Source organism: Pituophis catenifer, unplaced genomic scaffold (assembly GCF_029215685.1).
Source record: "Pituophis catenifer annectens isolate HBS135680 unplaced genomic scaffold, rPitCat1.0.hap2 SCAF_2, whole genome shotgun sequence".
Lineage (NCBI taxonomy): Eukaryota > Metazoa > Chordata > Lepidosauria > Squamata > Colubridae > Pituophis > Pituophis catenifer.
The window spans coordinates 97,690,110-97,716,293 of NW_027256882.1; the positions used below are offsets into that span (position 1 = coordinate 97,690,110).

A 26,184-nucleotide genomic window follows, 5' to 3' on the forward strand; every position below is an offset into this window, starting at 1 on the left:
AGAAGCATAAGCAGTATGCATTGCCTGCGAAACTAGATCTGCAAATCATTTGTGGAGTGTATTATAATAAATGAGATTTGCAAAATCTAATTGAATATTAAAAATAGATACAAATCATCCATATTCTGGTTTTATCCTTCATAACATCTAAATGAGCTCAGATTATAAAGTTAAGAAAACAAAACGTGTTTATGCTGGCCGAATTACCCAAATGTTAAGTGTTATAATGAAAACAATTTAAATTCAGCACCAATGGATTCTATAGGGTTGTTTTCAAAGACAATAAAATATTAATACTGTTTCAATACATCTAAAATTAATATTTTCCATGCAAACATTTGATAAAGAAACACTTCCACCATATGGATTGGTAACTCTATTCTTTAGTAACCAGAATGAGGCGTCTTTCCCCACATCTTTCAAATTCCTGAAGCTACAAAATAAGGAAAACTCATTTGTCCAAATAGTTTTACTCTCCAACACAGGAAGAGATAATTTATTAAAGTTTACCACTGACTTAAAAACTGTATTTCATAAATTAGCATTTTAAACAGCAAGTCATAAATTTTCTTCAGAACTTTAATAAATTTCTTTTTTGTTGTTTTTTTTTTACAGCACAGTACACACTAGAACTCTTCACAGAAGAGAGTTTTAAATCCACACCACAAATCTGAAGAAAACATAGTGGATAAATTTACCTCAGTCAAGAAATGTTTCCCCACATTTCAGTGGTAGCAGAAATCTTTTTTTTTTTACTTTGTAGATTTATGGATGGCTAAGAATGAACACAAATCAGTGAACAGTGTAGAGCTTACACATCATGGCTCAGCACATTACACAGGAAAAACAATATAATAATAATTGACTATGACAGTATGAACTCATACAAGTCAGATTTATAACACTGGAATAGTGGAGTATGTAGTGGTTTCCAAGTGGCCCTTAAAGGTAAGTGTTATGTTGCATGCCTAACAATTTTAGCCATAGAAATAATTAGAAAAAACATCAGATTGTATTCATGGAACCCAACCATTATTCCACAAATACCTTTAGTAGCATCTGTGGTCAGAGGAATAAACAATCAATTAAGTCCATTAACTGGATTATAAAGTAAAGTGCCTGAATATCCCCGCCTGACCATTAGCTCACATCCTTTATCTAAAACATATAAACCCCTGAAGAACCTTTGAAATAACCATGCTAGTCAGGGCAATGATGCTTCTAGCAGCTTATAACTTAATATGCAAGCCAGTTTAGCTTTCAACCATTAAATAATGTATGGTTTTCTCAGATTGACGCAGAACAAGCTGAAGAAGCAGATAAATTCTCAAGCCTCCAATGCCAAGTCAAAGTTCAAGTCTTTTCAGAATAGAAACTTAAAGAGCTAGGTTCCAAATATTCTTCAATCTATGATGGCCACTTCAGAATATTGGAGCAGTCATACATGTTTTATGCTGGGGTTTTTTTTCACTTTTGTGCATTTCCAGCAACATGCGCACTTCAAAAAAAGTGATATTCTGCGTATGTATTTTATTTCTCTTGTCAGCAATAGAAAATTCTTCTGTCTTCGAACAATTATCCTGGGTTGCTTCTAGGTTTACCCAGCCTTTTGTAAAGAGAAATTTGTTCTTCAATAGCAATCTGTCTATAGATCAGAAGCCCAATCAATAAGCCATGACTCTTAGCTTAACATAGTCCTGTGCTGGATTGGAACTTTCTATCATAAATTGCTTAGCTATTATGTATGATTCAGGGATGATCATCTCACAATACATTAGACAACACCTTCTTCTTCTTGTATCTCATCTTCATCCATTTCTGTCTTGATCTGGGCAACACCGAGACGATATAGATTGTCCCGGATTACAACCTCACCAGGTTGGCAGCTTTGAACAATTTCGTGGATCTGCCTGTTCACAACCTCACGACTGGAGAGGAAATCTATCAAACGATTGTAAAGATAATAGTGGGTTGCACTGTCAAATGCTATAGGGTTTTGGCGGACATTATTGGTTTTGCTGTCGTTGATGGCTGTAATGATAGCACTGTAGGGCTCCAATTCCCGGCACAAAGAGAGGGAACGGTGTCGAGCCAGTGGATCACTTTGAGTCTTCTGCTCTGTCCCAGTGTGAACTACAAAGCGAGATGTTGATTTAGTGATTGGATGTTCAACAGAATGTTCATCAGTGGTTGTATCCACATTGTAGTGCCTGTCAAGGAGTTCTGGGCAGGACACATACTGATGGAGGGGAAAAAAGCAAGACAAAAGTGATGTATGTATTAGAAAACTGTATTTATAGTCTTCAAAGTTTGCTTAGCAATAAGAAAAATATGAACGTAATTCAAAATAATCCAATAGAGAGCACAATAGATTTGAACTCAAGTTCAAAACTGGTGGAAAGCTGTTTGAATAACCTGTACATTCTCATACCATGCGTACTTCTATAAAATTCAACTGACCATTCCTGAGGAGGATATTTCAACCAAGCAGTCAAGAACAAATGATGATGACATAAATACACATCTTGAATATATGAATTAAATGATGTAATTTTTAAAACTTGGAATCATATTTATATAGCTTTTTTGCAAACATTGAAAAAGAAAGGGGCAGTGACCCCAAATTTTCAGACGGAAGAAGAAGGCACTGTAATGATCATCCCTAAAAATATTCCTTCATGCTTAGTGATTAAGGAAAACATATCAGCCTGTCTTTCTCATTCGTAACAATATATTAAATTTTGAGAATCAATACAGATCCATTCTTGGTGTCAGGAAAGGTGACATGTTTTTCACTCTTTGGCTGATTTAAAAAATGAACTTAAGAGGGAGACAATAGATAAAATCCTTGCTTATTCCAATACTGTGTTCTAAATAAATGGGACTAAGTACTGTCGAAGGAGCTATATAGATCATCTAATAGCATCACTTTTAGAGAATATCATTTAGAGAATTATTATCAAAGTTATCAACAGATTTAAATAAGCCATGATTTTGTGAAAGAAACAGAAAAAACTATGCATGATAACTATTCCAGATATGTCAAAGTATCGGTAAGGAGCTTAATCTTCAAAGAAATACATGGCAACTAACCCTTAAAGGCTCCATAGGGTCAGAGAAGCAACCCTGGTTTCTTCCCCACATCTGAGCAGTCAAGTCAGGATAACAGATATCTGCACACAATGCTACAGAAGTGGCCATATCTACTACATAGACTGGTGGCCAGTGACGTGAGGAAGTTAGTAGATCCACATGGTCTCTGGGACTTTCCCCTCTGACAATATATTTTGAACCACACACAACCTGTAAAGAAAAAAAGATGAAGAAAGATTATAGAACTATAAAAGACACACAGAACTGTAAAGAAAAAAACATGAAGAACTACAAAAGAACCTGGGGACAAACCCTCACTCACTTTCCAAAGGTAAACCTGGTAATTTACACTTGTAATTCAAACTTTAGAATGCTCAATGTAATTTTCATCACATAGAAGCTTATTCCTTCACACTCTGTAAAAACTATACTAATACATCTTACAAATAATGTTTTTCTAGGCAAGCATCAAATTATATCAAAATACTATTAATATCAAATAGGGATAGAAGAGAAGAAAAAAGGCACCTTATGGGATCCATTATTACTAGTAGTGGGTTTCAATTTCATTCGCTACCGGTTTGCTTGTGGGCGCGGGTGCACGCGATGCTTCTCGCATGTGCAGAAGTTTCTGCGTATGCGCAGAGACATCCGGGCGGGTGGGCAGAGCCTCCCCCCACTGCTGCTACTGGTTCACCTGATCTGGGACAAACCGGTAGCAACCCACCACTGATTATTACACTAAAGTACTTGGCTAAAACAGAAAATATATAATTTATTAAAATACATTCATATTTTATATTTTTAAGCTTTTATATATTCAGGTAGAAGGATGTGATGGGAGCAAGGATAGAATGGTAGAATGACAATACAATGAATGTCAGTTTTAAACTAGATTTAGTTAATTTTCTTTTTTCTTTTCCCTTCTCTCCAGACTTAGTTATTTTTCTTACTTGTAACACTGTTCACTCCTGGAACAACACAAAAGTATGTGTCCATGCCTGTTTCACCATCCTTAAAAGTACATTTTCTGCTATAGGAATTATCCATACCTTTTCTGGAATGACATATTAGTAAGAAATGGGCACTACGTAGAAAATGTGATTTGTTTCAAATTCAGATTAAAACAACTGCATTCAACATATTCATTAAAACACATGAAATTGATTTTGTTTCATTTAACTCAAGTGGCTTCCAGGGTATTTGTTTCTCTCTCTTTTTTTTCTTTTTTAGCACAGAAAACACTGGGACCTTGAGAGCAGCAGTTGCTATTACTTTGTTTTATATTTCAGGGTCAAAAAAGAAGAGTGGTAGTAGCCCATACTGAATGAAAATTACCTACCAAATCACAGAAAATTACCTACCAAATCACAGAAAATTACCTACCAAATCACAGAAAATTCAATCAAGGAAACCTTTTTAAGAAAATTGAAAACCTTCAAATAAAACCCCAAAAGAAACAATGAGAAAATAAATGTGCAATCTCGTAATTTCTTTACAAGACAAACAGCAATTAACTTAACAACATGCCTTTCCATTATCATCTCTCCTACAAGTATTTACTAATGTAAACACTTATTCTTAAAAACTGATTCTTTAAAAAAACCCATTAACCAATTATTTCTTTTCTTTTTCTTGCAGCCTTCTTGTTAGGCCCAAACCCAAGGAAGCAATTGGCAATCTTCCTGATATATGTTGTCTTATAAGCATTAGCAACATATGTGTGAAGCAAGGCTGTGAAGTATCCCTTTGCATTACCTACCCACAAAATAGATTTTGTGAACCCACCCATCTATCCCCGTTAACTCTAAACTTCTGGATATCGCAGTTTTTATTAAAATGCCACAATGACTATAGGGCAGAAAGCAGTTATGCAGCTGTGATCAGCATTCTGCCTGGCTATATGCACAGTTCCATTTTTCTGTTTCATACTTTATCTAAGGGACCTAAAGACCCTGGGAATGGATATTAACAACTGGGAAACCTTGACCTCCGATCGTTCAGCTTGGAGACTAAAGATGCAGCATGGCCTTCTCCAATTTGAAGAGACACTTGTTCAGCAGGCTGAGGCAGAGAGGCAGTCCCGGAACCAGCGAAATCTGGGGGCTGGGCAGGGGACAGAATGTATCTGCCTTCAATGTGGAAGGGATTGCCACCCTCAAATTGGCCTTTTTAGTCACACTAGATGCTGTTTTAGGACCTCTTTCCAGAGCACGATACCACAGTCTCTTGAGACTGAAAGATGCCAATGATGATTTTATCTAAAATGCCACTCCATTTAATCTAGTCTAAACCAACAGCAACATGACATGACTGGTTCCTGCTGCTGCACTGACCAGACTGGGGGTGAAAACAGCCACATCGTGAGTCACAAAACACCTCAGGACTAAAGAACAGCCGGAACACTCAAAACTAAACCTCTTCATTCTTCCATGTTCCCAACAGAACATTGGGTTTGACTTCATGTTTTCAACAAAACCTCTAAAATACATGGGTTTGTTTCCACTCTTGGAATATTCACAGTGGCCATTTTCATTACGAACATCCTTACATATTAGTATCATTTTTTTTTTGTCAGCCTCACCTGATGTGGACACACTTTGTAGATTTTTCCTCCTGTTAGGAATGCTGGAGGCTGACTGATTTGTGTCCCATTCTGTACAAAATCATAAAGAGCCAGAAGAGAAAGACAAAGCTGCTCCTAAGAAACAGAGGGAAAAAAGACAGCTGAATTTTTCTAACAGTCTTAGCTTACAAATAGCCAGCAGCATGCAGAGTCAAGGAGGATAGAGACAAAATGTGGCACAATTGCAGGTCATCTAACAGAGATGATTAAGCAGTGTCCCACAGGCTTTATTTTGCTTCAGAATGCCACAAAAATGGGCAGCTTTATGGTGAAATGCACTTCATCATTATTAATCATTTGTGAAATTAAAATAATTTAATTTTACAGATTTAATAAATATAGAAAGAACCCGTGACGGCACAGTGCTTAGAATGTAGTATTGCATTGACTTTGCCCACAGCCTGGAGTTTGATCCTGATGGGTCTCAAGGTTGAGTCAACCTTCCAGTCTTCCAAGGGTGGTTAAAATGAGGACCCAGATTGTTGGGGGCAATATGCTGACATTGTAAACTGCTCAGAGAGGGCTGTAAAGCACTGTAAAGCAGTATATAAGTGCTATTGCTGTTATTATAGAAAGAGGGACATTACATTATTTAGGCACGGGACACAAGTAGTGCTTTCTTCAAAAGCTCCATGGCTTAGGGCCAGGATATTTGCGAGACCGCCTGCTGTTACCGATAACCTCCCACCGGCCAATACGCTCTCACAGAGAGGGCCTCCTCAGGGTGCCGTAGGTCAGGCAATGTCGGCTGGCGGCCCCCAGGGGGAGAGCCTTCTCTGTGGGGGCACCCGCCCTGTGGAATGAGCTGCCTCCTGGAATACGATTGATCCCGGACCTCCGGATCTTCCGTAAAGCCCTGAAGACGTTTTTATTCCACCAAGCTGGCCTAGCCTAAATGGTTTTTAATTGGGATTTTAAATTTTATGGATTTGGGGGTTTTAAGTTGGGAAGCTAAGGATTTAATTCTTTTTAATTATCTTAACTTTTGTATTTTTATGTTTTTTAATTTTGGCTGTTCACCGCCCTGAGTCCCCTCTGGGAGAAGGGCGGTATACAAATTAAATAAATAAATAAATAAATAAATAAATAAATAAATAAATAAATAAATAATAGCTAGCTAGCTAGCTAGCTAGCTAGCAGCATGACTCTATGCTTGAAGAACATTGTGATTACCTTGGAGTCTCCATCCTCCCAAGGAATGCTGCACTGTGTCAAGAAATTCTGCAGTTCTTCCTCACTGTAGGAACCAATCTGTTCCACTTTACAAATTTCATCCTGAATCAGCCTCACTAGAGCACTTGCATTACCTGAAAAAGCAAGATACAATTCTGAGTAATTGCACTTACCCAGATCAGCATCATCTCCCCAAGGGGAGGTCACAGCCTTAATCCCATGTCTGAAGGCCATATCTATGTCATGTTCATCAATCAGAATTCACAGAAATAAAACCGTGTCTAATATAAACACTGGAAGTGCTATTATGAGCATGAAAGCGTTGCTTTAAAAGCTGTACCTACACCGATATTCCACAGGAAAAAAGTAACCATTATATATTTATCCCTATGCAGCCCAATACATGCATATCTGGGGCTAGTGTGCAATCTAAGATGGCACACTCCTTTACAGCAAAGCATACTGAGTTTTTAATCTTAGTACCACTTTGGATACCATCAAAACTACTGCTTAAAAAGGTAAACAAGACAGGAATTTTGATTGCCACCTGGGATTACATGCGATTCAAGATTCTTCTCCCTTTCTGTGTTGACTACTATGGTGCTCCTCATTAGTGGTGGAAAGAAGGGAGCTATGATGGAGGCATCAAACTTTGTGATAGGTATACTGGAGGGAAACGCCACTTGCTCTATGACTTCTGTCTCCATGGTTGACCAAAAATCTTCGACATTTACCTCACTAGATGTCAAGAACTCTGGCCAGGTAAACTAGCATTGAAAAAAAAGGAGGAAAGAAAAGTATCAATGTTTAATTTTTATTGTACATATTATTTTAATCTTTCTCAAGAAACTGTTATAGCTTTATGTTCTTGTTTCTTTCATTGTTGCATTGCTTTTTATTCAAAAGGTAGTGTTAACATAAAACCAACTCATGAATTTTGCTGAACTAAAAGCCCACCTTTGTAGATTCTATAGTAGAAGGATGAAGGTGTTTGAACAAAATATGCACATCAACATTAACAAACAAGTGCAGCTTTTAAAATAATGCATTCCTGGTCTACCTCAATGTTTTTCAGTGACAAAACACTTTCCACGTTCCTCTGAGCTATTTCAACTTTTGGTGCAATGCCACAGACACCGCAGATCATATCATTGTAGTCTCGGACAGTGAGGCACTCAAAGGCCCAGTATCCATTGCACAGCAGTTCCTCAAGCTGATTCACCTCTTCAGTGCTCAGGTTTCTCTCTGAGGAAGTGGGGGGCGGGGGGGAGAATAAATGAGAATAATTTCTATCAAGAAGGCTCATGCAAATCAACCCTATCTGTAATGACAAACCACCAATTTGGACTTTTGAACTTTTGCTTCAAATAGAGAATCGCAGACATTACTTTAATTATAACTTGCTCAGACTCAACACTGCTTACTCATCAGGTGAATTAGTACTGATTACTCACTCAGGTCAGGAACCAAGACTACAATGCTCTAACAATGATTTGAAAGCTATGCCTGAACCACAGGCAAGCCAGTACAATTCAGTAACTTTCATATGCCACACTTAGAACAAGCAAGGAAAAACTGCTTCAAGAAAGGAAGTTTTACATTTCAGTAATTCTCTATTCAAGATTCACAGATTATCCTAAGAAATAAGACTTCCATAGTAGTATATATTCTGTTTTTACTGGCCACAAACAAATTATAAACTGCCACTCTTTGCACCCAGCAGTCACAGTATGAAGGTATTCCGTCTTAAATTACATCATCACCAACCATCTGTCTTAAATACTGACTTTCTCACTTGGTTAAATAATATTTTTTTGCAATCTCTCCATTCTCCCATTCAACCAAAGATTCACATCAGCTTGTTTTAAGGCTTGTTCCTTGTTTCTGAAGGCTGAAATATTAAATGGCAGTTATATCACAACCTCTGGGTAACTTTTTAAACGATTCTTTTCTCAAAATCATCAAATAACCAGCATTTTGGACAGATTTGGTTGGAAAAGCTATCTATATTAAACTTCACTTTGAGCAAAATTAATGTATTACAAAGTAATGTGTGAAAGCTGTAGCAAAGGCAGAAAAAAGTTGTAATATGAATACCTGTGTGTTCCTGCACAGTTTCCAAAATCTTGCTAATTGTCACTTTAGGATCCTCGCCAAGTTTTATATGGTTTCTTATTGTAAACAGAAGGTCTAGGCTCACTAAAAGCTTATTACCAATATTAAACAAACCTATAATTTAAAAACAGAACAGTTATTATTATGGATTTGAAAAAGCTACACAGACCATAAAATAACCTGATCTCAACTCCAAGTTAATAAATTAAAATGGCACAACCCAGCTTCACCAGGGAAATAAAGGAAGAAAATGGACACCCTAAATGTATTCTGCCCTTCGAAGCTTCCAATTTTATAAAAGCCTCAATGCTTTTAACTCACCAGTGTAGATATCACTGAAGCTGTGAAGGGCCAAGCACTGCACATTCACACACACCTTGAGCTGGGCGGTGACGACTTGCAGCCGATTAGCTGTTAACAACCAGCATTCCTGAGGGCCTGCAAGAGAGCTATGGAAATGGAAGAGAAAAATGCATATTGACCCATGAAATGCATGGAAGAGGGGTCTTTCTATAAAGCTGACTTTGTATAAAATATGCAAAAGTATGAAGGCTATTGCTTAACGCCTTATAAGCCGCCCTGAGTCTCCAGAGAAGGGCGACATATAAATCAAAATAAAATAAAAATAAAAAAATGCTTAACTATGTAGAAGTAAAATCAAAGCATTTTCGAAGTAGCTATCTTACTGATCAGGCAGGCAAGACTATGTACTGTTGGAACACATCTTGATTCCTATATGTATGTAATTTTGTGGGAATGCTGTAGAACTAGGCCTTTTTTTTTCATCCCCTAATGTTAACAACCTTGGAATTTCCAGGGAGTCTACCACCACCACCCATTCAAACAATAACCATGGCCAATCCTGCAGAGTTTCTGGTATCAACCAAGCATCTTTAGATACAGCTGCCTACTAAGTCTCATCTAAACACAGTTAAATAACCATCTATCTCCTGACAATCTAAAGTGGAAATGGTTGATTCAAGGTACAAGGGAAGTGATGGCGAACCTTGTCGCACAGAAACATTGTGTGCGCGCTCGTCGGGGCTGCGCTCTGGAAGAGCCAAACTTCCAGGTTCTAGCATGCATGCACGCCTGGCACATGCACAGGCCAGTTTTCGGCACTGCCGCGTGTGCGAAGGGATCGTGCTCCAGAAAAGCCAAACTTCCAGGTTCTAACGCCCATGCACGCCCAACAATCAGTTTTCGGCACTGCCGTGCATGCGAAGAACAGCTGATCATCACGCGCGCATGCACACTAGAAGACAAACAGGTAAGGTTAGATGTGCCAGGCGACATGGCTTCATGTGCCATAGGTTCGCCATCACAGACCTAGGTCCTCAGATTAATATTATTTATCTGAAAGAAGGTTAGAGTTAAAACACAAGAATTCCAGGAAGAGCTCTACTTTCAAATAAGACACCCATACATAGTTGTCTTGAGGACCACACAGCTCTTATCTGTTTCTTCATACTTTTTAAACATTTAAGGGTGGAAGTTTGCCTCTTTTGCTCCCTATTTTGATCACCGTCAGCCTTTTGATCAGCTTGGGGGAAAAAACCAACCACCTCATCCCGCTAATGCAGTTGAAGAGGGAAATTGCAAAATAGCAGACATAATTAGATACTAAAATTATCTTCTATTCCTTTCTGAAGAAAAGTGAGGTGTACCTCATTGACATATAATCTGTTCAGATTATATTTCCTGTATTGTGGTTGTATGGCTCTTAAAAGCTTTCTGAATCTCTGTTAACAAAATTAGACTACCCAGGTAATTTTCTCAAGCTACAGGATAAAAAAGATTTAATCAGGTTCTGGGATGAAGACACGGGGAAAAGAGCAAATAAACATAATAGCCTATTCTTGACAGGTATGGACAAGTAGTTCTTTTGACAATTTCATTTCATTTCATTTCAGTCATTAATGTGACAAAAATACAAATGCAACAGCAACATCTTTTCTGAGTTTCATTGCGGAGAATTTTCAAAAGGAAATGTACCATGGTAAGATTCAGAAAAGTGGCAATAACTGTAATTTCGCTTACTTTGGCCCTCCTTTGAATAAAGGGCTGTTGCAGAGAAGGCATTGGGAAGAAGGAAACTCATAATAGTTTGACCAGGAAGTCTGCTCAATGGTAACCGTTTCTTCGTTCATGTTAGACAGGATAAGTCGTGAGCTATTGAGTTCATGAATCAGTGCAAAAACATCTGAGAGTTCAGATTCATTCTCAGGGATCTGAATTACTTTGCGTAGAAGTTGCAGAGTGGATTGACGCTGGATCTCTTTTTGAGACTGAATTAGAGGCTCATTGGTATTCAGTACATGTGCAGGGCTAGAAGTGACTTCCTACAAAAAAAAACAACATTATCTTGATTATCTGTCAAGCCACCTGTTGATAATTATCTTACTGTTGGCAGGGTAATTTCTGCCATCTTGCTGATGTTTAGAGAAAACCGCTAATGCATACAAAATACAGTCAAGCCACTGGCAGTGGTGCAAAAGATGATACTGGAATAACAAAAACCATTGATCATAATTAAATTTTATTTTCTTTAGTTGGAAGTGTTAGTGAACTAAAGCTCAGGCTGTATGCTTTATAAAGAGAGGGAGGTAATTATTGCACTATACTGTAGCTATATCAATTTCCTTCCCCTTCAAGGAAATGTTGTGGTCCACCAGCAGCCTGCGGAGCTGGCAGAGAAGTCAGACAGTGAGGACGCTGGGGAGGACAATGGGTCAGTCCTGAAGTCAGGGGAAGGCCCAGAGGGCTCTGCGTCAGAGGCAGAAATGGGGCCAGGGCCATCTGGGAGCGATGCGCGGACTCCAGAGCCTCCAGAGGCGGACAGCAGAGAGGCAGAAGAACAGAAGGAGCCTGTTCCTAGTGCATGCATGCGAAGAGCTGCCAGAAGGCAAGAGCAGCTAAAGCAAAAAGGACGACTTGGGAGTAAGGCCAGGAAATGATTGGCCCCTCCCATAAGCCTTAAAAGAGCAGCAAAGGCTCTTGGGCTCTTTGTAGGAAAACAACGTTGCTACATTTGTTTCTTGTCGGAGTCTGGTTTCTGAACTTCGTGGGGCTTTGCCAAGAAAAGCCTTTGGCAGGGTGCCAAAGAAGACAAAGGTTTGTGATAAGGCCGAAGGACTTTTTCTGAAGGACTTGTTTTGGAATTAATTTGGACTAAGCTGAGAATGAAGTAATAAAATATGTTTGTTTAGGACTGATTGTGTCTGGTAATAACTACTTGGGCCTAGGTCAATACAGAAAAACTAGTTAAAAAGTAAATTAAGAAACATAAGAATTTAAATCCAGTTGCTAGAAAATCAGAAGTTCCTACAACCGCACTGCTACTGAATTCCCAATTCCTGTTAGCCCAAGACTTCACAAACTGAACTGTTTCAGTAGACTGTCTGAAAACATTCAGTATTAGACAATTTTGGCAATGATCTGTATTTGTCACAGATTTCTGAACTTATGTACTGAAAATTCAAAATGAGTCACTGGAAACATTTGAATAAAAGAGGTATCAGGTAGAAAAAGTTCAAAGATGAGATAGCTCACGTACAAGTCTAAATTCTAAATACAGGTAGTCCTCAACTCACAACAGTTCATTTAGTGACTGTTCAAAGTTACAACAGCACTGAAAAATGTGACTTATGATTGTTTTTCACACTTATGACAATTGCAGTATCCCCCTGCAATGTCATGTGGTCCCCCTTTGGTCACATGATCAAAATCCAGATGCTTGGCAACTGACTCATATTTATGACGGTCACAGTGTCCCATAGTCGTGTGATCACCTTTTGCGACCTTCTGACAAGCAAAGTCAATGGAGAAGCAAGATTCTCTTAACAACTGTGTTACTAATATAACAATCGCAGTGATTAACAACTGTGTCAAGAAATGTCGTAAAATGGGGCAAAACTCACTTAACAAATGTCTCGCTTAGCAACAGAAATGTTGGGCTCAATTGTGGTCCTAAGTCGAGGACTACCTGTACATGGTCACCTTTCACTGTTCACAATGATTTCTATTACAATAAACTGCAAATTTCCATTCAATTTGTGAGGCAGAAACATCTCCATTAAATTAATAACTTCTCAGCATTATCGGTCTGATTCTTTCTATCAATTATTATTTTAAAAGGATAGAATTCCAAACCAACAAAACTGGCATAACATAAGTCACATGGGCACAATTAGTCTGAGAAATGCATTACATATTTCTAGCCATAAACTATATGCCATCAAAGAAGATATCATTAAAAATGAAGAGGAAAAAAGAAGGGGTTGTTTCAGGACAGTAACATTAGATCAACTTGCATTGCTTAGTTTCACACTCTGCATTCCTATCTTTACAGCTGCAATTTGGCACTAAATTACAATATCGTAGCTGGACTAAGGGAAGAAAGGCCATGATGTTGTCAGAAGAACTGTTAACTGAACAGGAATAGGAAAGAAATTTTTCCTCAGAAAATCAATGCAGACTCTCACATCTTGAAAATATGTTAAAGACCAGTCCTTTCCTGCTTGCAAATTAATGCATCCATGAGCTAATAATTCCAAGTGATCCAACTGACCAATGAAAAATTGGTCAACACAGGGGCTTTCGCTTTATATTCATGTTACATCTCTAAATGCAACAGAAGGTCAGAAGAAAATCCTGTTTCTTTGCCTCATCCTCTTCAGCACCAGTGAAAGGGGAAGACCAGCTCTTGCCTACAACAAAGTCAAACCTTGCGGGGAGGCAGAGATTTGCTTGTCTCTAGGCCTATCCTATACAGATTTATTCAGAAATAAGGTTTTATGGACTTCAAAATCACAGACTCAGTTGAAGGAAGCTTAAAGTAACCGTAACTCACCACAGATTTTGCTGCTTTCTCAGTTCTGTCTTTGGCAAGGTTGTAGCCACAACGGGGACAGACTCTTGGCTTGTGCCGATTAGTATATACATAAGTGCAGGAAGGATTCTTGCATTTCCCTCTACCACGTAAGGTTGCCAATCCCAAATCCTACATAGAAAGCTCAAATGTTTATCCACTCTTATTTTAACTGTACTACATTTTCCAGAATATCTTTTCAAATACCAGCGATACAAAACTATGGAATTGGTCACTATGCTGTCAATCAGGGAAAACTATTCATCCGAAACCTAGTTAACTAGGAGGTGGTCATGCAAACAAATCTAAATTATTAATATTGGTATAAATATAGAGAAGTATTAAAATTTCACCAAAATACTAAGAAAAAAAACATTATTTATGGATTAATATCAAGTCAGATGACAATTTCCATTTCACTGCATTATTATGAGACACAGGCAGGTAAGAAAAACACATCAAAGTGGTTTTCTTTGTAAGAGGACTAGTGAATAGTGGACTAGATTGTTACACTTCCTTTTTTTCTTGCTTTACACTTTCGATTTCTTTGGTTTCTCTTTCTTGGTAGCCAGTTTGGTAGGCTGGCTAGGTCGCTCAACAGTGAGACGCTGGTGAAGCGGGCATAGCAGCTCCTGCATTTTCTGCATCGCATGAGGAAAGTACATCTTCCTTCCCCTGCCCTTACCACTTTCTACAGAGGGACGATCAAGAGCATCCTGTTGTATTGCATTACTGTCAGGTTTGGAAGCATTACTGCTTCAGACAGGAAAGCGGTTCAGAGAGTGGCGAGGATGGCAGAAAATATTATTTGGCAGTTCACGCCCTTCTATCCAGGACACAGCACATAAGCGATGCTTGTCCAGGGTCCGCAGTATTGTCAGGGACACTACACCTCCTCTTTACGACTTGGTTTCCTTGTTACCTTCTGGGAGGAGACTTCATGGTATCCTAAGCAGAACGTCCAGATTCACAGTTTTGTTCCATACGGTATCAGCCTTGTGAACTTTCAAGCTTCCTCTTTCAAATATGTATTCAAGATGGACAGTGATTAACATTTATATGTATTTATATGTATGTATCTGTGTGTCTTTCTATGTATGTATATAGCGTGTGTCTGTGCATGTGCGTGTGTGTATGTATATATGTGTATACTTTTGAGAGAAGCAAAAGTTTCATTTTTAATGTGTGCCAGTGTGCCCACAGTAAAAAAAATGACAGTAAAGTTATCTCTCTCTTTCAGGCCTTTCCATAAATTAGCCTAAACAGGAAGAACCTGATGGGTATGTGTATAGTACATACCAACATCTAGGATGACAGCACACAGTCCCCGAGTTCATTTATTAGACAGCATTTAGGTACTGCACTTACAGATTTCCAATTATCAATTATTCTTACCAAGGTTACAGTGCAGCTATATTTATAAGAAGGGAATACATCTGGCTTGACCTCCACCACTTTGACCTGAGATGTTGAGCTGTTTGTGCTGCAGTGAAGCTTTAGACAGAGAACAAGAAGGCAAGACAGAAACATGAAGTGAGGTGTACTGTGAAGTTTTCTGACAGAAAAACACATCAGCATAGTCAAAGTTCACAATTTTTTATGTTACATTACTTGCTCCACTCAAAACTGCTAAATCCCAAGAAGTGAGGGGTTTCACCGAACTAGGTCAAGATTCCATGAAGCATGGAGAAATCAATTCAGCCCTCCCCCATTTGGTACTGTAGAGAAATACCTACAGTATAAACTCTCTGAACTGGTTCTAATTGCTTCCCATTAGAAGACTATATTCAAACTAATTAACTAGTAAACTGAAGAACAGAAAAGCAAGCATTTTGGCAAAATCTAAAATTACCTTCTGATCTTCAGCAGTGGCTGCTTGAACAGGATTCTGACCCAGCTGCTTCAGAGTATTTGGCTTTAATCCTGAGATTCTTATTGGGGAATTTTCTTCTTGGAAAAACAGGTAAATGGACATTTTAACATCAGTAAGCAACGTACTGAATTATGTCAAGTTTTACAATAAGTGCTCCAGGAAAGATGGAATTTGGCAAGTCATCTCTAAATCTCATTTGATTTTCTGCTCTCTTCAACACCAAATCAAAACTTTTTTTGGTTGTTCAGGCATTTAGGCACAAATTTTGAACTTTAAATTAATTAATGTTTTTATGTAACTCGGCTGTAATTTTTTAAAAAAATTTATGATGGTTTCATTTTGTTACCTTGATTTTTGTAATTTCAGATGCACTATTCATTAGCTCTAGTGATGAAGGATTTTAAAAATAACTTTCTGAGTCTAAATCTAAATTACATCTAAGCTTTACCCATCAAATATAATGAATCACAGCCTACAATTCAGAAACTGTAGCATAAATTGGACTTATTTTTTACCACTGTTTCTAAATGACTGTCCGCAAGAGATCTGTTCTTGGTTAGTTTCTCTTGCCAATCTAACAGGAGCGGGCAAAATGGCTCTCATGGGTCTCGCAGCAGCCAGCAAGGAAGGCTTGGGTTTTGCTTTGCTCTTCTGCTCCAGACCCTTAGGTACAACACCAACTGCATCACCGCTGAAAAGGAAAGAAACGTAATTAAGAATCTCACAGGAAATTCCTGTCATAACAGTCACAATTTACTTAAAGGGCAAAGTTGCTTGACTCTTAATCTACTTAGGAGTCACAGGAAAAATTTTTTTAAAAAAAATAGCTAGCTTTAACTCATGGGTATAGATTCAGAACCAGTGATGGGATTCAAATAATTTAACAACCGGTTCTCTGCCCTAATGACTGGCTAGATGGGTGTGGCCATGGTGGGCGTGGCCAGGGGTGTGACAGCCTCCTGCACCCTCCTGGGAGTGAAAATGGGCCATGGAGGGGGTGCTGCACCCCCGCACCCCATTTTGGGCCTAAGATGCCTCTGTGAAGCCGTCTGGGCACAAAACTGGGTCACGGGGGGGTGCGCCACATCCCCCTCGTGCCCCATTTTGAGCCTAGGAGGCCTCCTTGCACTTACCTGGGAGCCAAAATGGGGCATGTGGGGACTCCTAGAAGGGGCAGGGCAGGAAGGGGCGGAGCCAGCCATCAATTTAACTACTGGTTTGCCCGAACCGGCCCAAGCCGGCTGAATCCCACCACTGTTCAGAATTAAAATTTTATCTGAAAAGGTTGGAAAAACAAAAGACCTTGGAGAACACTGAATAAAACATTGGTTTATTTTAATCTAAATTATACATTGCACTCTAACACCATGTTAACCTGTACCCCATTTTTGGTCCACATGAATTTGACTTACCCTGTTGTATTTTTCACAGTAGAAGTTGGGTGTGAAATAGGACTGGGAACATTTGCTGTCTCAGCAGACGGCTCATTTTCTCTCTCCTTCTGTTCTAACGATGGCTCTATCTGTGCAAGGCTCTCTTGAAGCTGAATAATGGTAGTGGCACCTCCTTGCTCTTCTGACTGTACATTGTTTGCAAGAATATGAGCCTCAGAGATTATCACTTCTTCCCATTCAGTCTCCTGCATTTGCCCCTCAACAGGGGATGCATTGAGAAGCTGGGTAACTGCTTCTGAACTTTCTAGCACACATTTAGCAGGATTGTCTTGAACCAATGCCTGTCCAAAGGTTAATGGTAGTTGATTCTTTTTCAGGCCCAAGGTTTTTATTGGTAGCCCAGAACCTGGTTCAGATTTGCCTTTTAGAGGTTTCTCCTGCAAAACAAAAACAAAAAACTCTCCAAGTTAGTTCTGGAGTTGAAATTCACACATCTTAAAGTTGCCAAAGATGAGAAAAACTGGGCCACATCAACAATAGTGCAATGAAAACATCAAACTCAGAACTCTTCAGAATTCTTAACATTATGACAAATTAAAACAATTCACTCTTCACAATTTTAATCAAGAAGTTAGAGAAATAAGAAACAAGCAGATCTAATCATGCTTTTTAAACTTCTCTAACATCTCAATTTAGCATTAAATATGTAATATATGAAGCTGCTACAGATACTGTACATGGCACCCTGTGAAAAATTAACTATCGTCTGAAAAAAAGGCAGAACTCTTTTAAATTTTAAGAATCAATGACAATTATATTTTGAAACAGGATTTTCTCTATTGTTATGACTTTGATTTTAATTTGTATTAAGTAATTGTAATCATTTTGTAAATCATTAGAGTGAAATACAAAACTTTGAATAAAAAAATCAAATCCATCTTCATAACCCATTTAAATACCCAAACAATAAGCTGTATTTTTAAAATAAACCTAGAATTTCAAAATAATAATTTATTTCATAATTAAATTTAGTTCAGTTAAGGTAGAAGACATCCTAAAGCATTTTTCCCTTAGAAATTAGCTGTAGTAGCAAATTAATTTTCAATGCTACTTTTATATGCTATATTTATGTAATGTATATTGTATATTTAAAAAACATTACTTGTACAAATAGTAATTTTGTAACACATAAACATCTTACAGACCCAACCCAAAACAAACAAAAGTCCCTCAATGCAATGTCATATTTTTAAAATTAATTTCACCATACCTTAGGGATCCATTTCCCTCCCAGAAAGTTTCCACACATGGGGCATTTTGGTGGCTTATGTCTGGTAACGTAAGTAAAGGTGCAGCCAGGATTGGTGCAATTTCCGTGCCCCCTACGAGTGTAAGTAGTTGTCTAAAGTGAAAGGATATAGATTACTTTACAAAACTGAACGGCATAATAAGGCACAACAAGAAATTTTGCTCCAATAGAACAGAATATATGTAGCTTTGTTTCTACCTCAAATGTCATTATGAGTTATTGCTCAAGACAAATATTATATGATCTAGGATAATCTCATATTTAAGTATTGTATTGCTCCTTGTATATAGCAGGAATTAGAATTTTATTCAAGATTTGAGAGCAGAATAAACAAATACTTGAGACAGCTGCTTTTATTACATCTTATTAATTATACTTGTATTATGCTGACTGGGTTTCATTATCTATATTTTATTTCCAGTTGTATTATAATGTCTCATTATGTTTTCAAAAGGTTGTATAATTTTAACAATCTAAAATTATCTAAATCTAAAATCTAAAATCAGAGGTATTATTGGAATTTTATTTTTTATAAACACAAATCAGGAATATTTAACTCAAAATATTGAGTCAGCAACTGCAATGTAAATTGAAATTATTTTATTCATGAGAAAGGGAGATAGTATACTTGCTCTGCATGTAAAGCAGTCAAATGCAAAGACATGATTGTTGTTGAGCACCAAGGGGAAAAAGAGGTTACATTGCATTAGCTATGCAAATCACATTTATTATGGAGGGCGACGGGTTTCTATTTAATATCTGAATACTCAAATTGAGTAACAACTTTTTCTTCCCTTTCTTTTTAAAGTTTGCATGACTGGTATTAATTGGGACAAATCTTGGATCAGAAAGAAACTCTTATTGTCTATTTTGATTTGTTATCATATAGGCTTCTTTTTTAATTACTGTGATTTTGTTTCATTTTCATATTGGTGTAAAGTATCAGAATGATATAAGATCACCTTTATATGTACTACTACAATAAGTGTTATTTAAAGAATCTTACTCAAATTAAGCTAGTTTGTAATTTTTTCTATTTCTTTTTTCTTATATTTTTAAATGTTAAAATAAAAAAGAATTTTAGTTGATCATAAATCATTTTAATTTTTTTCTAGATATGTCTAGATATGTCTTTCAAGTTGATTCTGGTGATTCAATAAAATGTTTTGTATTTATAGTGCATTAACTCTTTCTTAAAAAGTAAACTCATGTTATTCGATAATTTACAGTAACTGTTAACAAATCTAGATCTTATCTGGTTCCAAAAAGTAGCCTTGCTTTAAAGTCAAAGTTGCAATGATGAATGATCCAGATAAAAATGATGGAGAACCACTTCTATCCTACCCATCACTGCCAAAAATATTAGCCAATACTACTAGAGAGCAGGAAGGATCTAGGAACAAACAGCAAAGAAAAGTAAAACATTTCTGAGGAAATTTGACTGCATCCTTTGCAGATTTGATACATTGCTTCTTTCATGAGGAAAGCATATGTTTACTTTTTCCTGCCAAGATTCTACATTAACCAAAGTAAATTCTTTACAAATAAAGCACTTAGAAATATAATAAGATTAGGCAAATATATGGACTTATTTTATGATCTCACCATAGTCTTTTACTGATTTATGAATTGGAAATAATCCTAAATGGCATTTGAGATAGGGGAAAAAGCACTCACCATTTAAAAGATTGGATGACAACTGACTACAGCTAAGGAAGGAAAGCTAGCTTTATCAGGAGCCTGAGATGCTTCATATGGAATATAAAATCACCTTGCTTCCAGATGACAAAATGATACTAGCCTGACTCTTTAGTAGCAAAATCAGTAAAAGTCATGGATAATTTTGCAGTCCTTTTGGAGTATAACATTAACTATTGTAAATCAGAAATTATGCTTTTGGAGACTATCAAGATATTAGTGTCACTTTTTCTTGGCAGTTGATTTTACCTGGCTGCAATAACTTACTTGGATTGGAAGTAACTAGACAGATGCTTCAAATGATCAAATTGAATTTAAGCATCAGAAATATCAACAACATGGATTGTGAACTACAGAACCATCAAAATAAACATCTGAAGTAAAATAATTTAAGAGTGTATCATATGACATTCCTCTCTATAGTCGTAAATGTTCATTTTTATTTTATTTTAGAATCTAATTTTCAATAGAGATATATGATATAATTAGAACTATGGTTCTGAAGATTTATGTATCAAAGACCAAGGCTATTGTATTTCATAGGGAGAATGGAGTGAAGGATTGCAAGTTACACACAAATGGTGCAACACTAAACCTAACAAATGCAGGCTAGGGTAGCCAAGACATTCAATCCGCAGTCCCAAACCATTTTCATTCTATTGCCCATTCACGATCTCATGCACATAACTAATGGGAAATAATTAAATATAATTATTATATTCAGGATTAAAATTTCCATTCTTTTTTCCTGCTGGAGTTCATGGGACCAAACTATACCTGGTCATACCTGGACCAAACTATATTGCCTACCCCTTCATTAGCACATACAACGCATTTAAAATGCTTTTTCATTTTATTTGTGAATGCTTATTCCTAATAAGAGTAGAAATGGAATTCTTGTTTATTGGTTGAACTATATCTCTCCTCGGAAACCTTTAAAACATAAAACAAGCTGTCCATTTAAACTGTTTAAAGATAAGGGCTTTTAATATAAAGTGGGATATAGCACCAGAGGATACAGTCCACCTGATAATCTGGTCTGTCAGCTCCTCAGGGAGGAGAAAAACAATCCAGGAGGCAGTCTTGCTTAATCTATATTAAACATTCAGGGAATGCATATTTCAATATAAATTCAAATGCACTGTTCTTTGTAAAATGATGAAAGTAAATGTTTGGTTTCAGAACTTATATATATGGGAAGTTTGAGACCACAGAAAAATGCTTCAAATTAAAATTGAGTTCAATTTATCCTAGACATATTCAATGATCTATTGATACATTAAGATTCAGTTACTGAATAATACATAGTTCCAAGACACCTGGTGTCAGCATTTCTTTTACTGACCAGTTTGATTGATGCTGGATTTTCCAAAACAGAATGGGCTGTAAGAGGCATCATAATGAACTGTGCAGTGGGGGTTGCAGAATTACTTTCTTGTCTATCCTAGAAATAAAAGATAGAGGTAATGAAACTGCTTGTTTTCTACATTGTAGTCGATTTTAAAATTCTGAGGACACTTTGTAGCAAAACAGCTCACAACAAGCAGTTCATTAAGATCTCAAATGCAATTCTTTCAAGGGAGCACTTTACTTACTCTCCTAGTCACCACTGTTACCACAGAAACGCCATGCGAAGCCTGTGGCTCTGCCACAGTCACACTCCCATTTGGTGCCTCTGAGGTGTTAACCAAAGTTTCTTCAATAACCACACTGGTTGCTTGGCAGGGATACCCATCTCCTGCTTCTAAAGGGGCCTCCTCATCCAGGAAGATATCGCCAGACACTTTATGTGCAGCAGGTCTGACATAACGAGACAAGATCTCTGATGCAACAACTTCTTCTATTGTATCTGCCTGAACAAATGAGGTTGAATCTTCAGATACCCCTTCAATGGCAATGCACTGCTCAGAAATGCCAATTTGGCTGGAGTCCACTGAAAGTATGTTCTGCACAGTACTATGGGAAACACTTGTGACATTAGTAGCAGCTGTTTGTCCTTCCAGTGCTGTTTGGCCCTGGGTCACATGAAGTTCCACGTGTGGCTTATTCTTCTCATCCTGCAGGCTTCCTTTAGGAATAATTATGTAATCAGAACGAGGGAGGATTTTACGAAAACCTGGAATATCTGGAACTACAGCAGTCAGGGAAGACAACTTTGAGTTCTATGAAAAAAGTTAAGACAGAATATGGAGTCATCAGCTTAGCTGTACTTCAGTGGTTTCTTTGCCAGCTTTCTAATGCAAAAAAAAAAAAAAATCCTATTCTAAGCAAAATTTTCTCATTCTCTCACCTTCTCTAATTTTAACAACATTTTTCTGGCCTTCTGTAAGGAAGGCCAGATAAATATATATAAATATAAACATTGTGATTGGCACCTTTTATCTTTTTAATATTTTATTGTTTTTATTGTAATTTGTGAGCTACCCAATGATGTCGAGAGTCAGGCAGCATACATGTTTAATATATTATGTTTACTGTTATTAACAATTTAAACCATGAAACTGATGAAATTCCTGAGATATATTAGTCATCTCACACATAGTACTCTTCCAGCATTAGTTTTCCTATCTGGTGAAGCTTCCTATAGAGAACACATATTTGCCAAAATCAATCTTCAATAAATACTGAATTCAAAATATAAAATAGTGTAATGAGTTTACTGTTTGCTATTAATTCGCTCTTTGACATTGCAATCAATAATGAAGAATACTAGTATCCAATATTGCAGATGTTTAGATTCCTATGAACTTGGAATTTTCCATACAGAAACATCCTACGACTACAAATCTATAATAGAAATTCATGGAAACATAATTATCCTCCTGAGTACCTCTAAGAACAGCATTCTATTTGTTTTTGAGATTCAAATACATACAGCACATAAAATATGCATGTACACACACACATGCACACAAAAGACCTGCAGACTTACAAGCATATTTATAAACAAATTAATTACCGGGTCTAGACCTTCTTTTTCTAACTTAGCCTTCTCCAAATAATAACTTTTCTCAGCTACACTAAGCAGCCTCCAACTCTCACTGATCTTCTTGTTAATTGCAGACTGAGGAAGGTGTGGGAGCTCCTGCTGAACTTTCAGGTATATATCATAATAATACAGAAGATATGCAGATCTGAAAAACAAGCAGAATACTTTTCTAGTTTCCTCTCAAATTATAATGCAAGCAAATTATCCATCTACTCCTGGTATGCATTTTCATATGAATTTTCAATAAACAATGATAAAAACTTTTTAACAGAATTATACAAAGACTAGGACTACAAGCTTTGTTCAATTAACATCCCAAAACTATGTGTGCAAGCAAATTCTAAAGAACCATATTCCCTTGCAAGACCTATTGATCTCAGAAAGTCTTATTTTCAACTTACAGATGTACCCAAAAGTATGGGTACATCTTCTTCCCTTCCCCCCCAAAAAAATTACAATATGGCATGAAATAAATTGAAACAGACACAAGTAAATGGTATGCACCAATGTTTCGTCCATGGTCCATCGAACAGACACTTTGCTTTTAATATATTCTTGTAAACAATAAAACAAATGATAATGGCTTGTTTTGCTATCTAGGATGAAAAGCACAGGAGGGGGACTCTTTTCAGGATACTGTTGAGAGCAATAAGAATGAGAAACTCTTAAGCCGAATTTCTTGAAAAAGAATGGTGATTTTTAAAACAGCCACATCATCCAAATTCTTCTTGAGAAGAATCTTGATGAGTTCTTGAATACAGACAAAAATTGACATGAAAAAAGTTTCTAGAGCATTCTTGAAGCATTACTGCTTCAGACGGGAAGGCGGTGCAGAGAGTGGTGAGGATGGCAGAAAAGATTATTGGCAGTTCACTTCCTTCTATCCAGGACATGACATATAAGCGACACTTGAGCAGTGATTGTCTGGGTGGGACGCTACATATACTGTTCATGATCTGTTTTCCTTGTTACCTTCTGGGAGGAGGCTTCGTGGTATCCGAAGCAGAACCTCTAGATTCAGTCAGTTTTGTTGCATATAGCATCAAGCTTGTGAATTATCAAATTTCCTCTTTCCACTATGTATTCAAAATGGACAGTGATTAATACATATGTGTATTAATGTGTGTGTATGTGTGTGTGTGTGTGTGTGTGTGTGTGTGTGTGTGTGTGTGTATAGCATGTATATGTGTGTATTCTGTATATGTTTGGGTAGATAAATACTTTCTCTTGAGAGCAGGTAACAGGACTTCATTTTTAATGTGGACCAGTGTGCTCACAAAAATGACACTAAAAGTTATCTTAACTTAGGTATCTCTCATTCTTTAAGAAAATGGTCAGTTGGCCTAAATTCTGTTGTTGTTATTATTATTAACTATGTCTTTAATCTTGCCTTTGTAAATGAGCAATTATTTTGAAACACCAAATTTTAGAGCACCTTTAGACAATTGCATGCAAGTCAGGTCCATAGAGAATGTGCTTTTGTAATATAGCAGTCCAAGAATAGTCCATTATTTTGCTATAGAGCCAACCCTGTCATTTGACAAAGTGTAGTGGCTGCTTCAGACAGTTGATCTGGGGAATCATAAAAGCACAGAAGAGTTTTAGATGTTTAATGTATTATTACTGCAGTTTTGCTAAAGAGGTAATAGGATTTATTTCTCATATGTATACCTTGATCTGCTTCAACTCAAGTAACAAACAGATGCTATTCCATTAATGTGTCTGTCATTACTGCAGATGCAGGCAATCTGATGGCTTCCAGATGCTTTGCAGAAGTTTTTCCCACTCTTGACAATGACCATGCTCTGTGAGCTAATTTGAATCTATTCAGTGCCCAAGTGGAAACTCTGTGAGAACCCCATATACAGGTATTTCTCACAATTGAGAAATCACAATTGTGATTTCAATCACAATTGAGCCCAAAATTTATGTTGATAAGTGAGAAATTTGTTAAGGGAGTTTTGCCCCATTTTATGACTTTTCTTGCCACATTTATTAAGTGAATCACTGCAGTTGTTAAATCAGTAAAATGGTTGTTAAGTGAATCTGGTTTCCCCATTGACTTTGCTTTTCTGAAAGTTGCAAAAGGAGATCACATGACCCCAGGACACTGCAACTGTCATAATCATAGACAGTCAATTAGGTATAGCAGTTAAAGGTACTGGGCAACCATGAATTCTAGTTCTGTCTTAAGCATGAAGCTAGCTGCGTACATTTAGGTCAGTCACTCACTCTCAGCCATAAGAGAAAGGCAATGGCAGAACAATTTCAAAACATATTGCCTAGAAATCTGCAAGGATTTGCTGGATGAGATGGGCAGCATATAAATCCAATAAATAAATAAAAATAAATTCAAAGGTACAAACACATATACATATCTTCATAAGAATAAAGATACATAAAGTATACATATATATTTCCATAATCATTTCTCTCAAAAAGTTACTTAAGAAGCAAAAACTATAAGCACAATTTTTACGTGGAATGCTAAAGCTATTAAGTAATTTAAAGCATGACTAAATTATTAATTTAAAAAACAAAACTCTTCAAAGAAACTCATTATTGCCAAGTAAGAGTATAAGACTACTCACTTCTCAGTTATGGAACTATAGCTCAACATTTTAACATTTTAAACAGGGTATCATTTATGAAATGTATTTGCCGCCTCTGGGTGTATCCAAAAACTCAATTATAATTTCACAACACTCTCCATTAATTCTGTAATAAACGCCATTAGCCACAGAGCAGGTTGATTTTTGCTGAGCATGCATGTGTGTGAAAGTATCATCATAGATTTTAAAGTATCTAAGACAAAATAAGGAATAGTAATTCCTAAACAACAATTGTTTAGGAATTACAACTGATTATTCATGTAGAAAAATCACTCACCTGGGTTTTTTAATTTTTTCCCCTTGATCTCCAGGACTTCTATATTTCTTCTTCTTTTTAGATGGCACTGGGGATGAATAAGTGTATGTGCTTTCTATCTCTTCCATGACTACAGTTACTTCACCGCCATCATATGGAGCATCCATTGCTAGACA

The 26,184-nt window shown here is 37.0% G+C and overlaps 1 protein-coding gene across 1 annotated transcript; it reads right to left on the reverse strand.

The window, feature by feature from the left end:
• Positions 1-561: 561 nt before the first annotated feature.
• HMGXB3 (HMG-box containing 3) lies at positions 562-26,184 on the reverse strand. Its single transcript, XM_070937228.1, has 19 exons — positions 26,030-26,184; positions 23,111-23,285; positions 21,747-22,313; positions 21,497-21,595; positions 18,415-18,546; positions 17,163-17,581; positions 16,266-16,441; positions 15,730-15,827; positions 15,273-15,371; positions 13,860-14,009; positions 11,048-11,349; positions 9,329-9,456; positions 8,990-9,121; positions 7,953-8,137; positions 7,440-7,659; positions 6,893-7,026; positions 5,678-5,794; positions 3,094-3,303; positions 562-2,239 (listed from the first exon to the last, which is right to left on the reverse strand). Exons 1-19 carry the CDS (start codon positions 26,173-26,175, stop codon positions 1,775-1,777), a joined length of 3,954 nt encoding a protein of 1,317 aa, XP_070793329.1. The 5' UTR covers positions 26,176-26,184; the 3' UTR covers positions 562-1,774.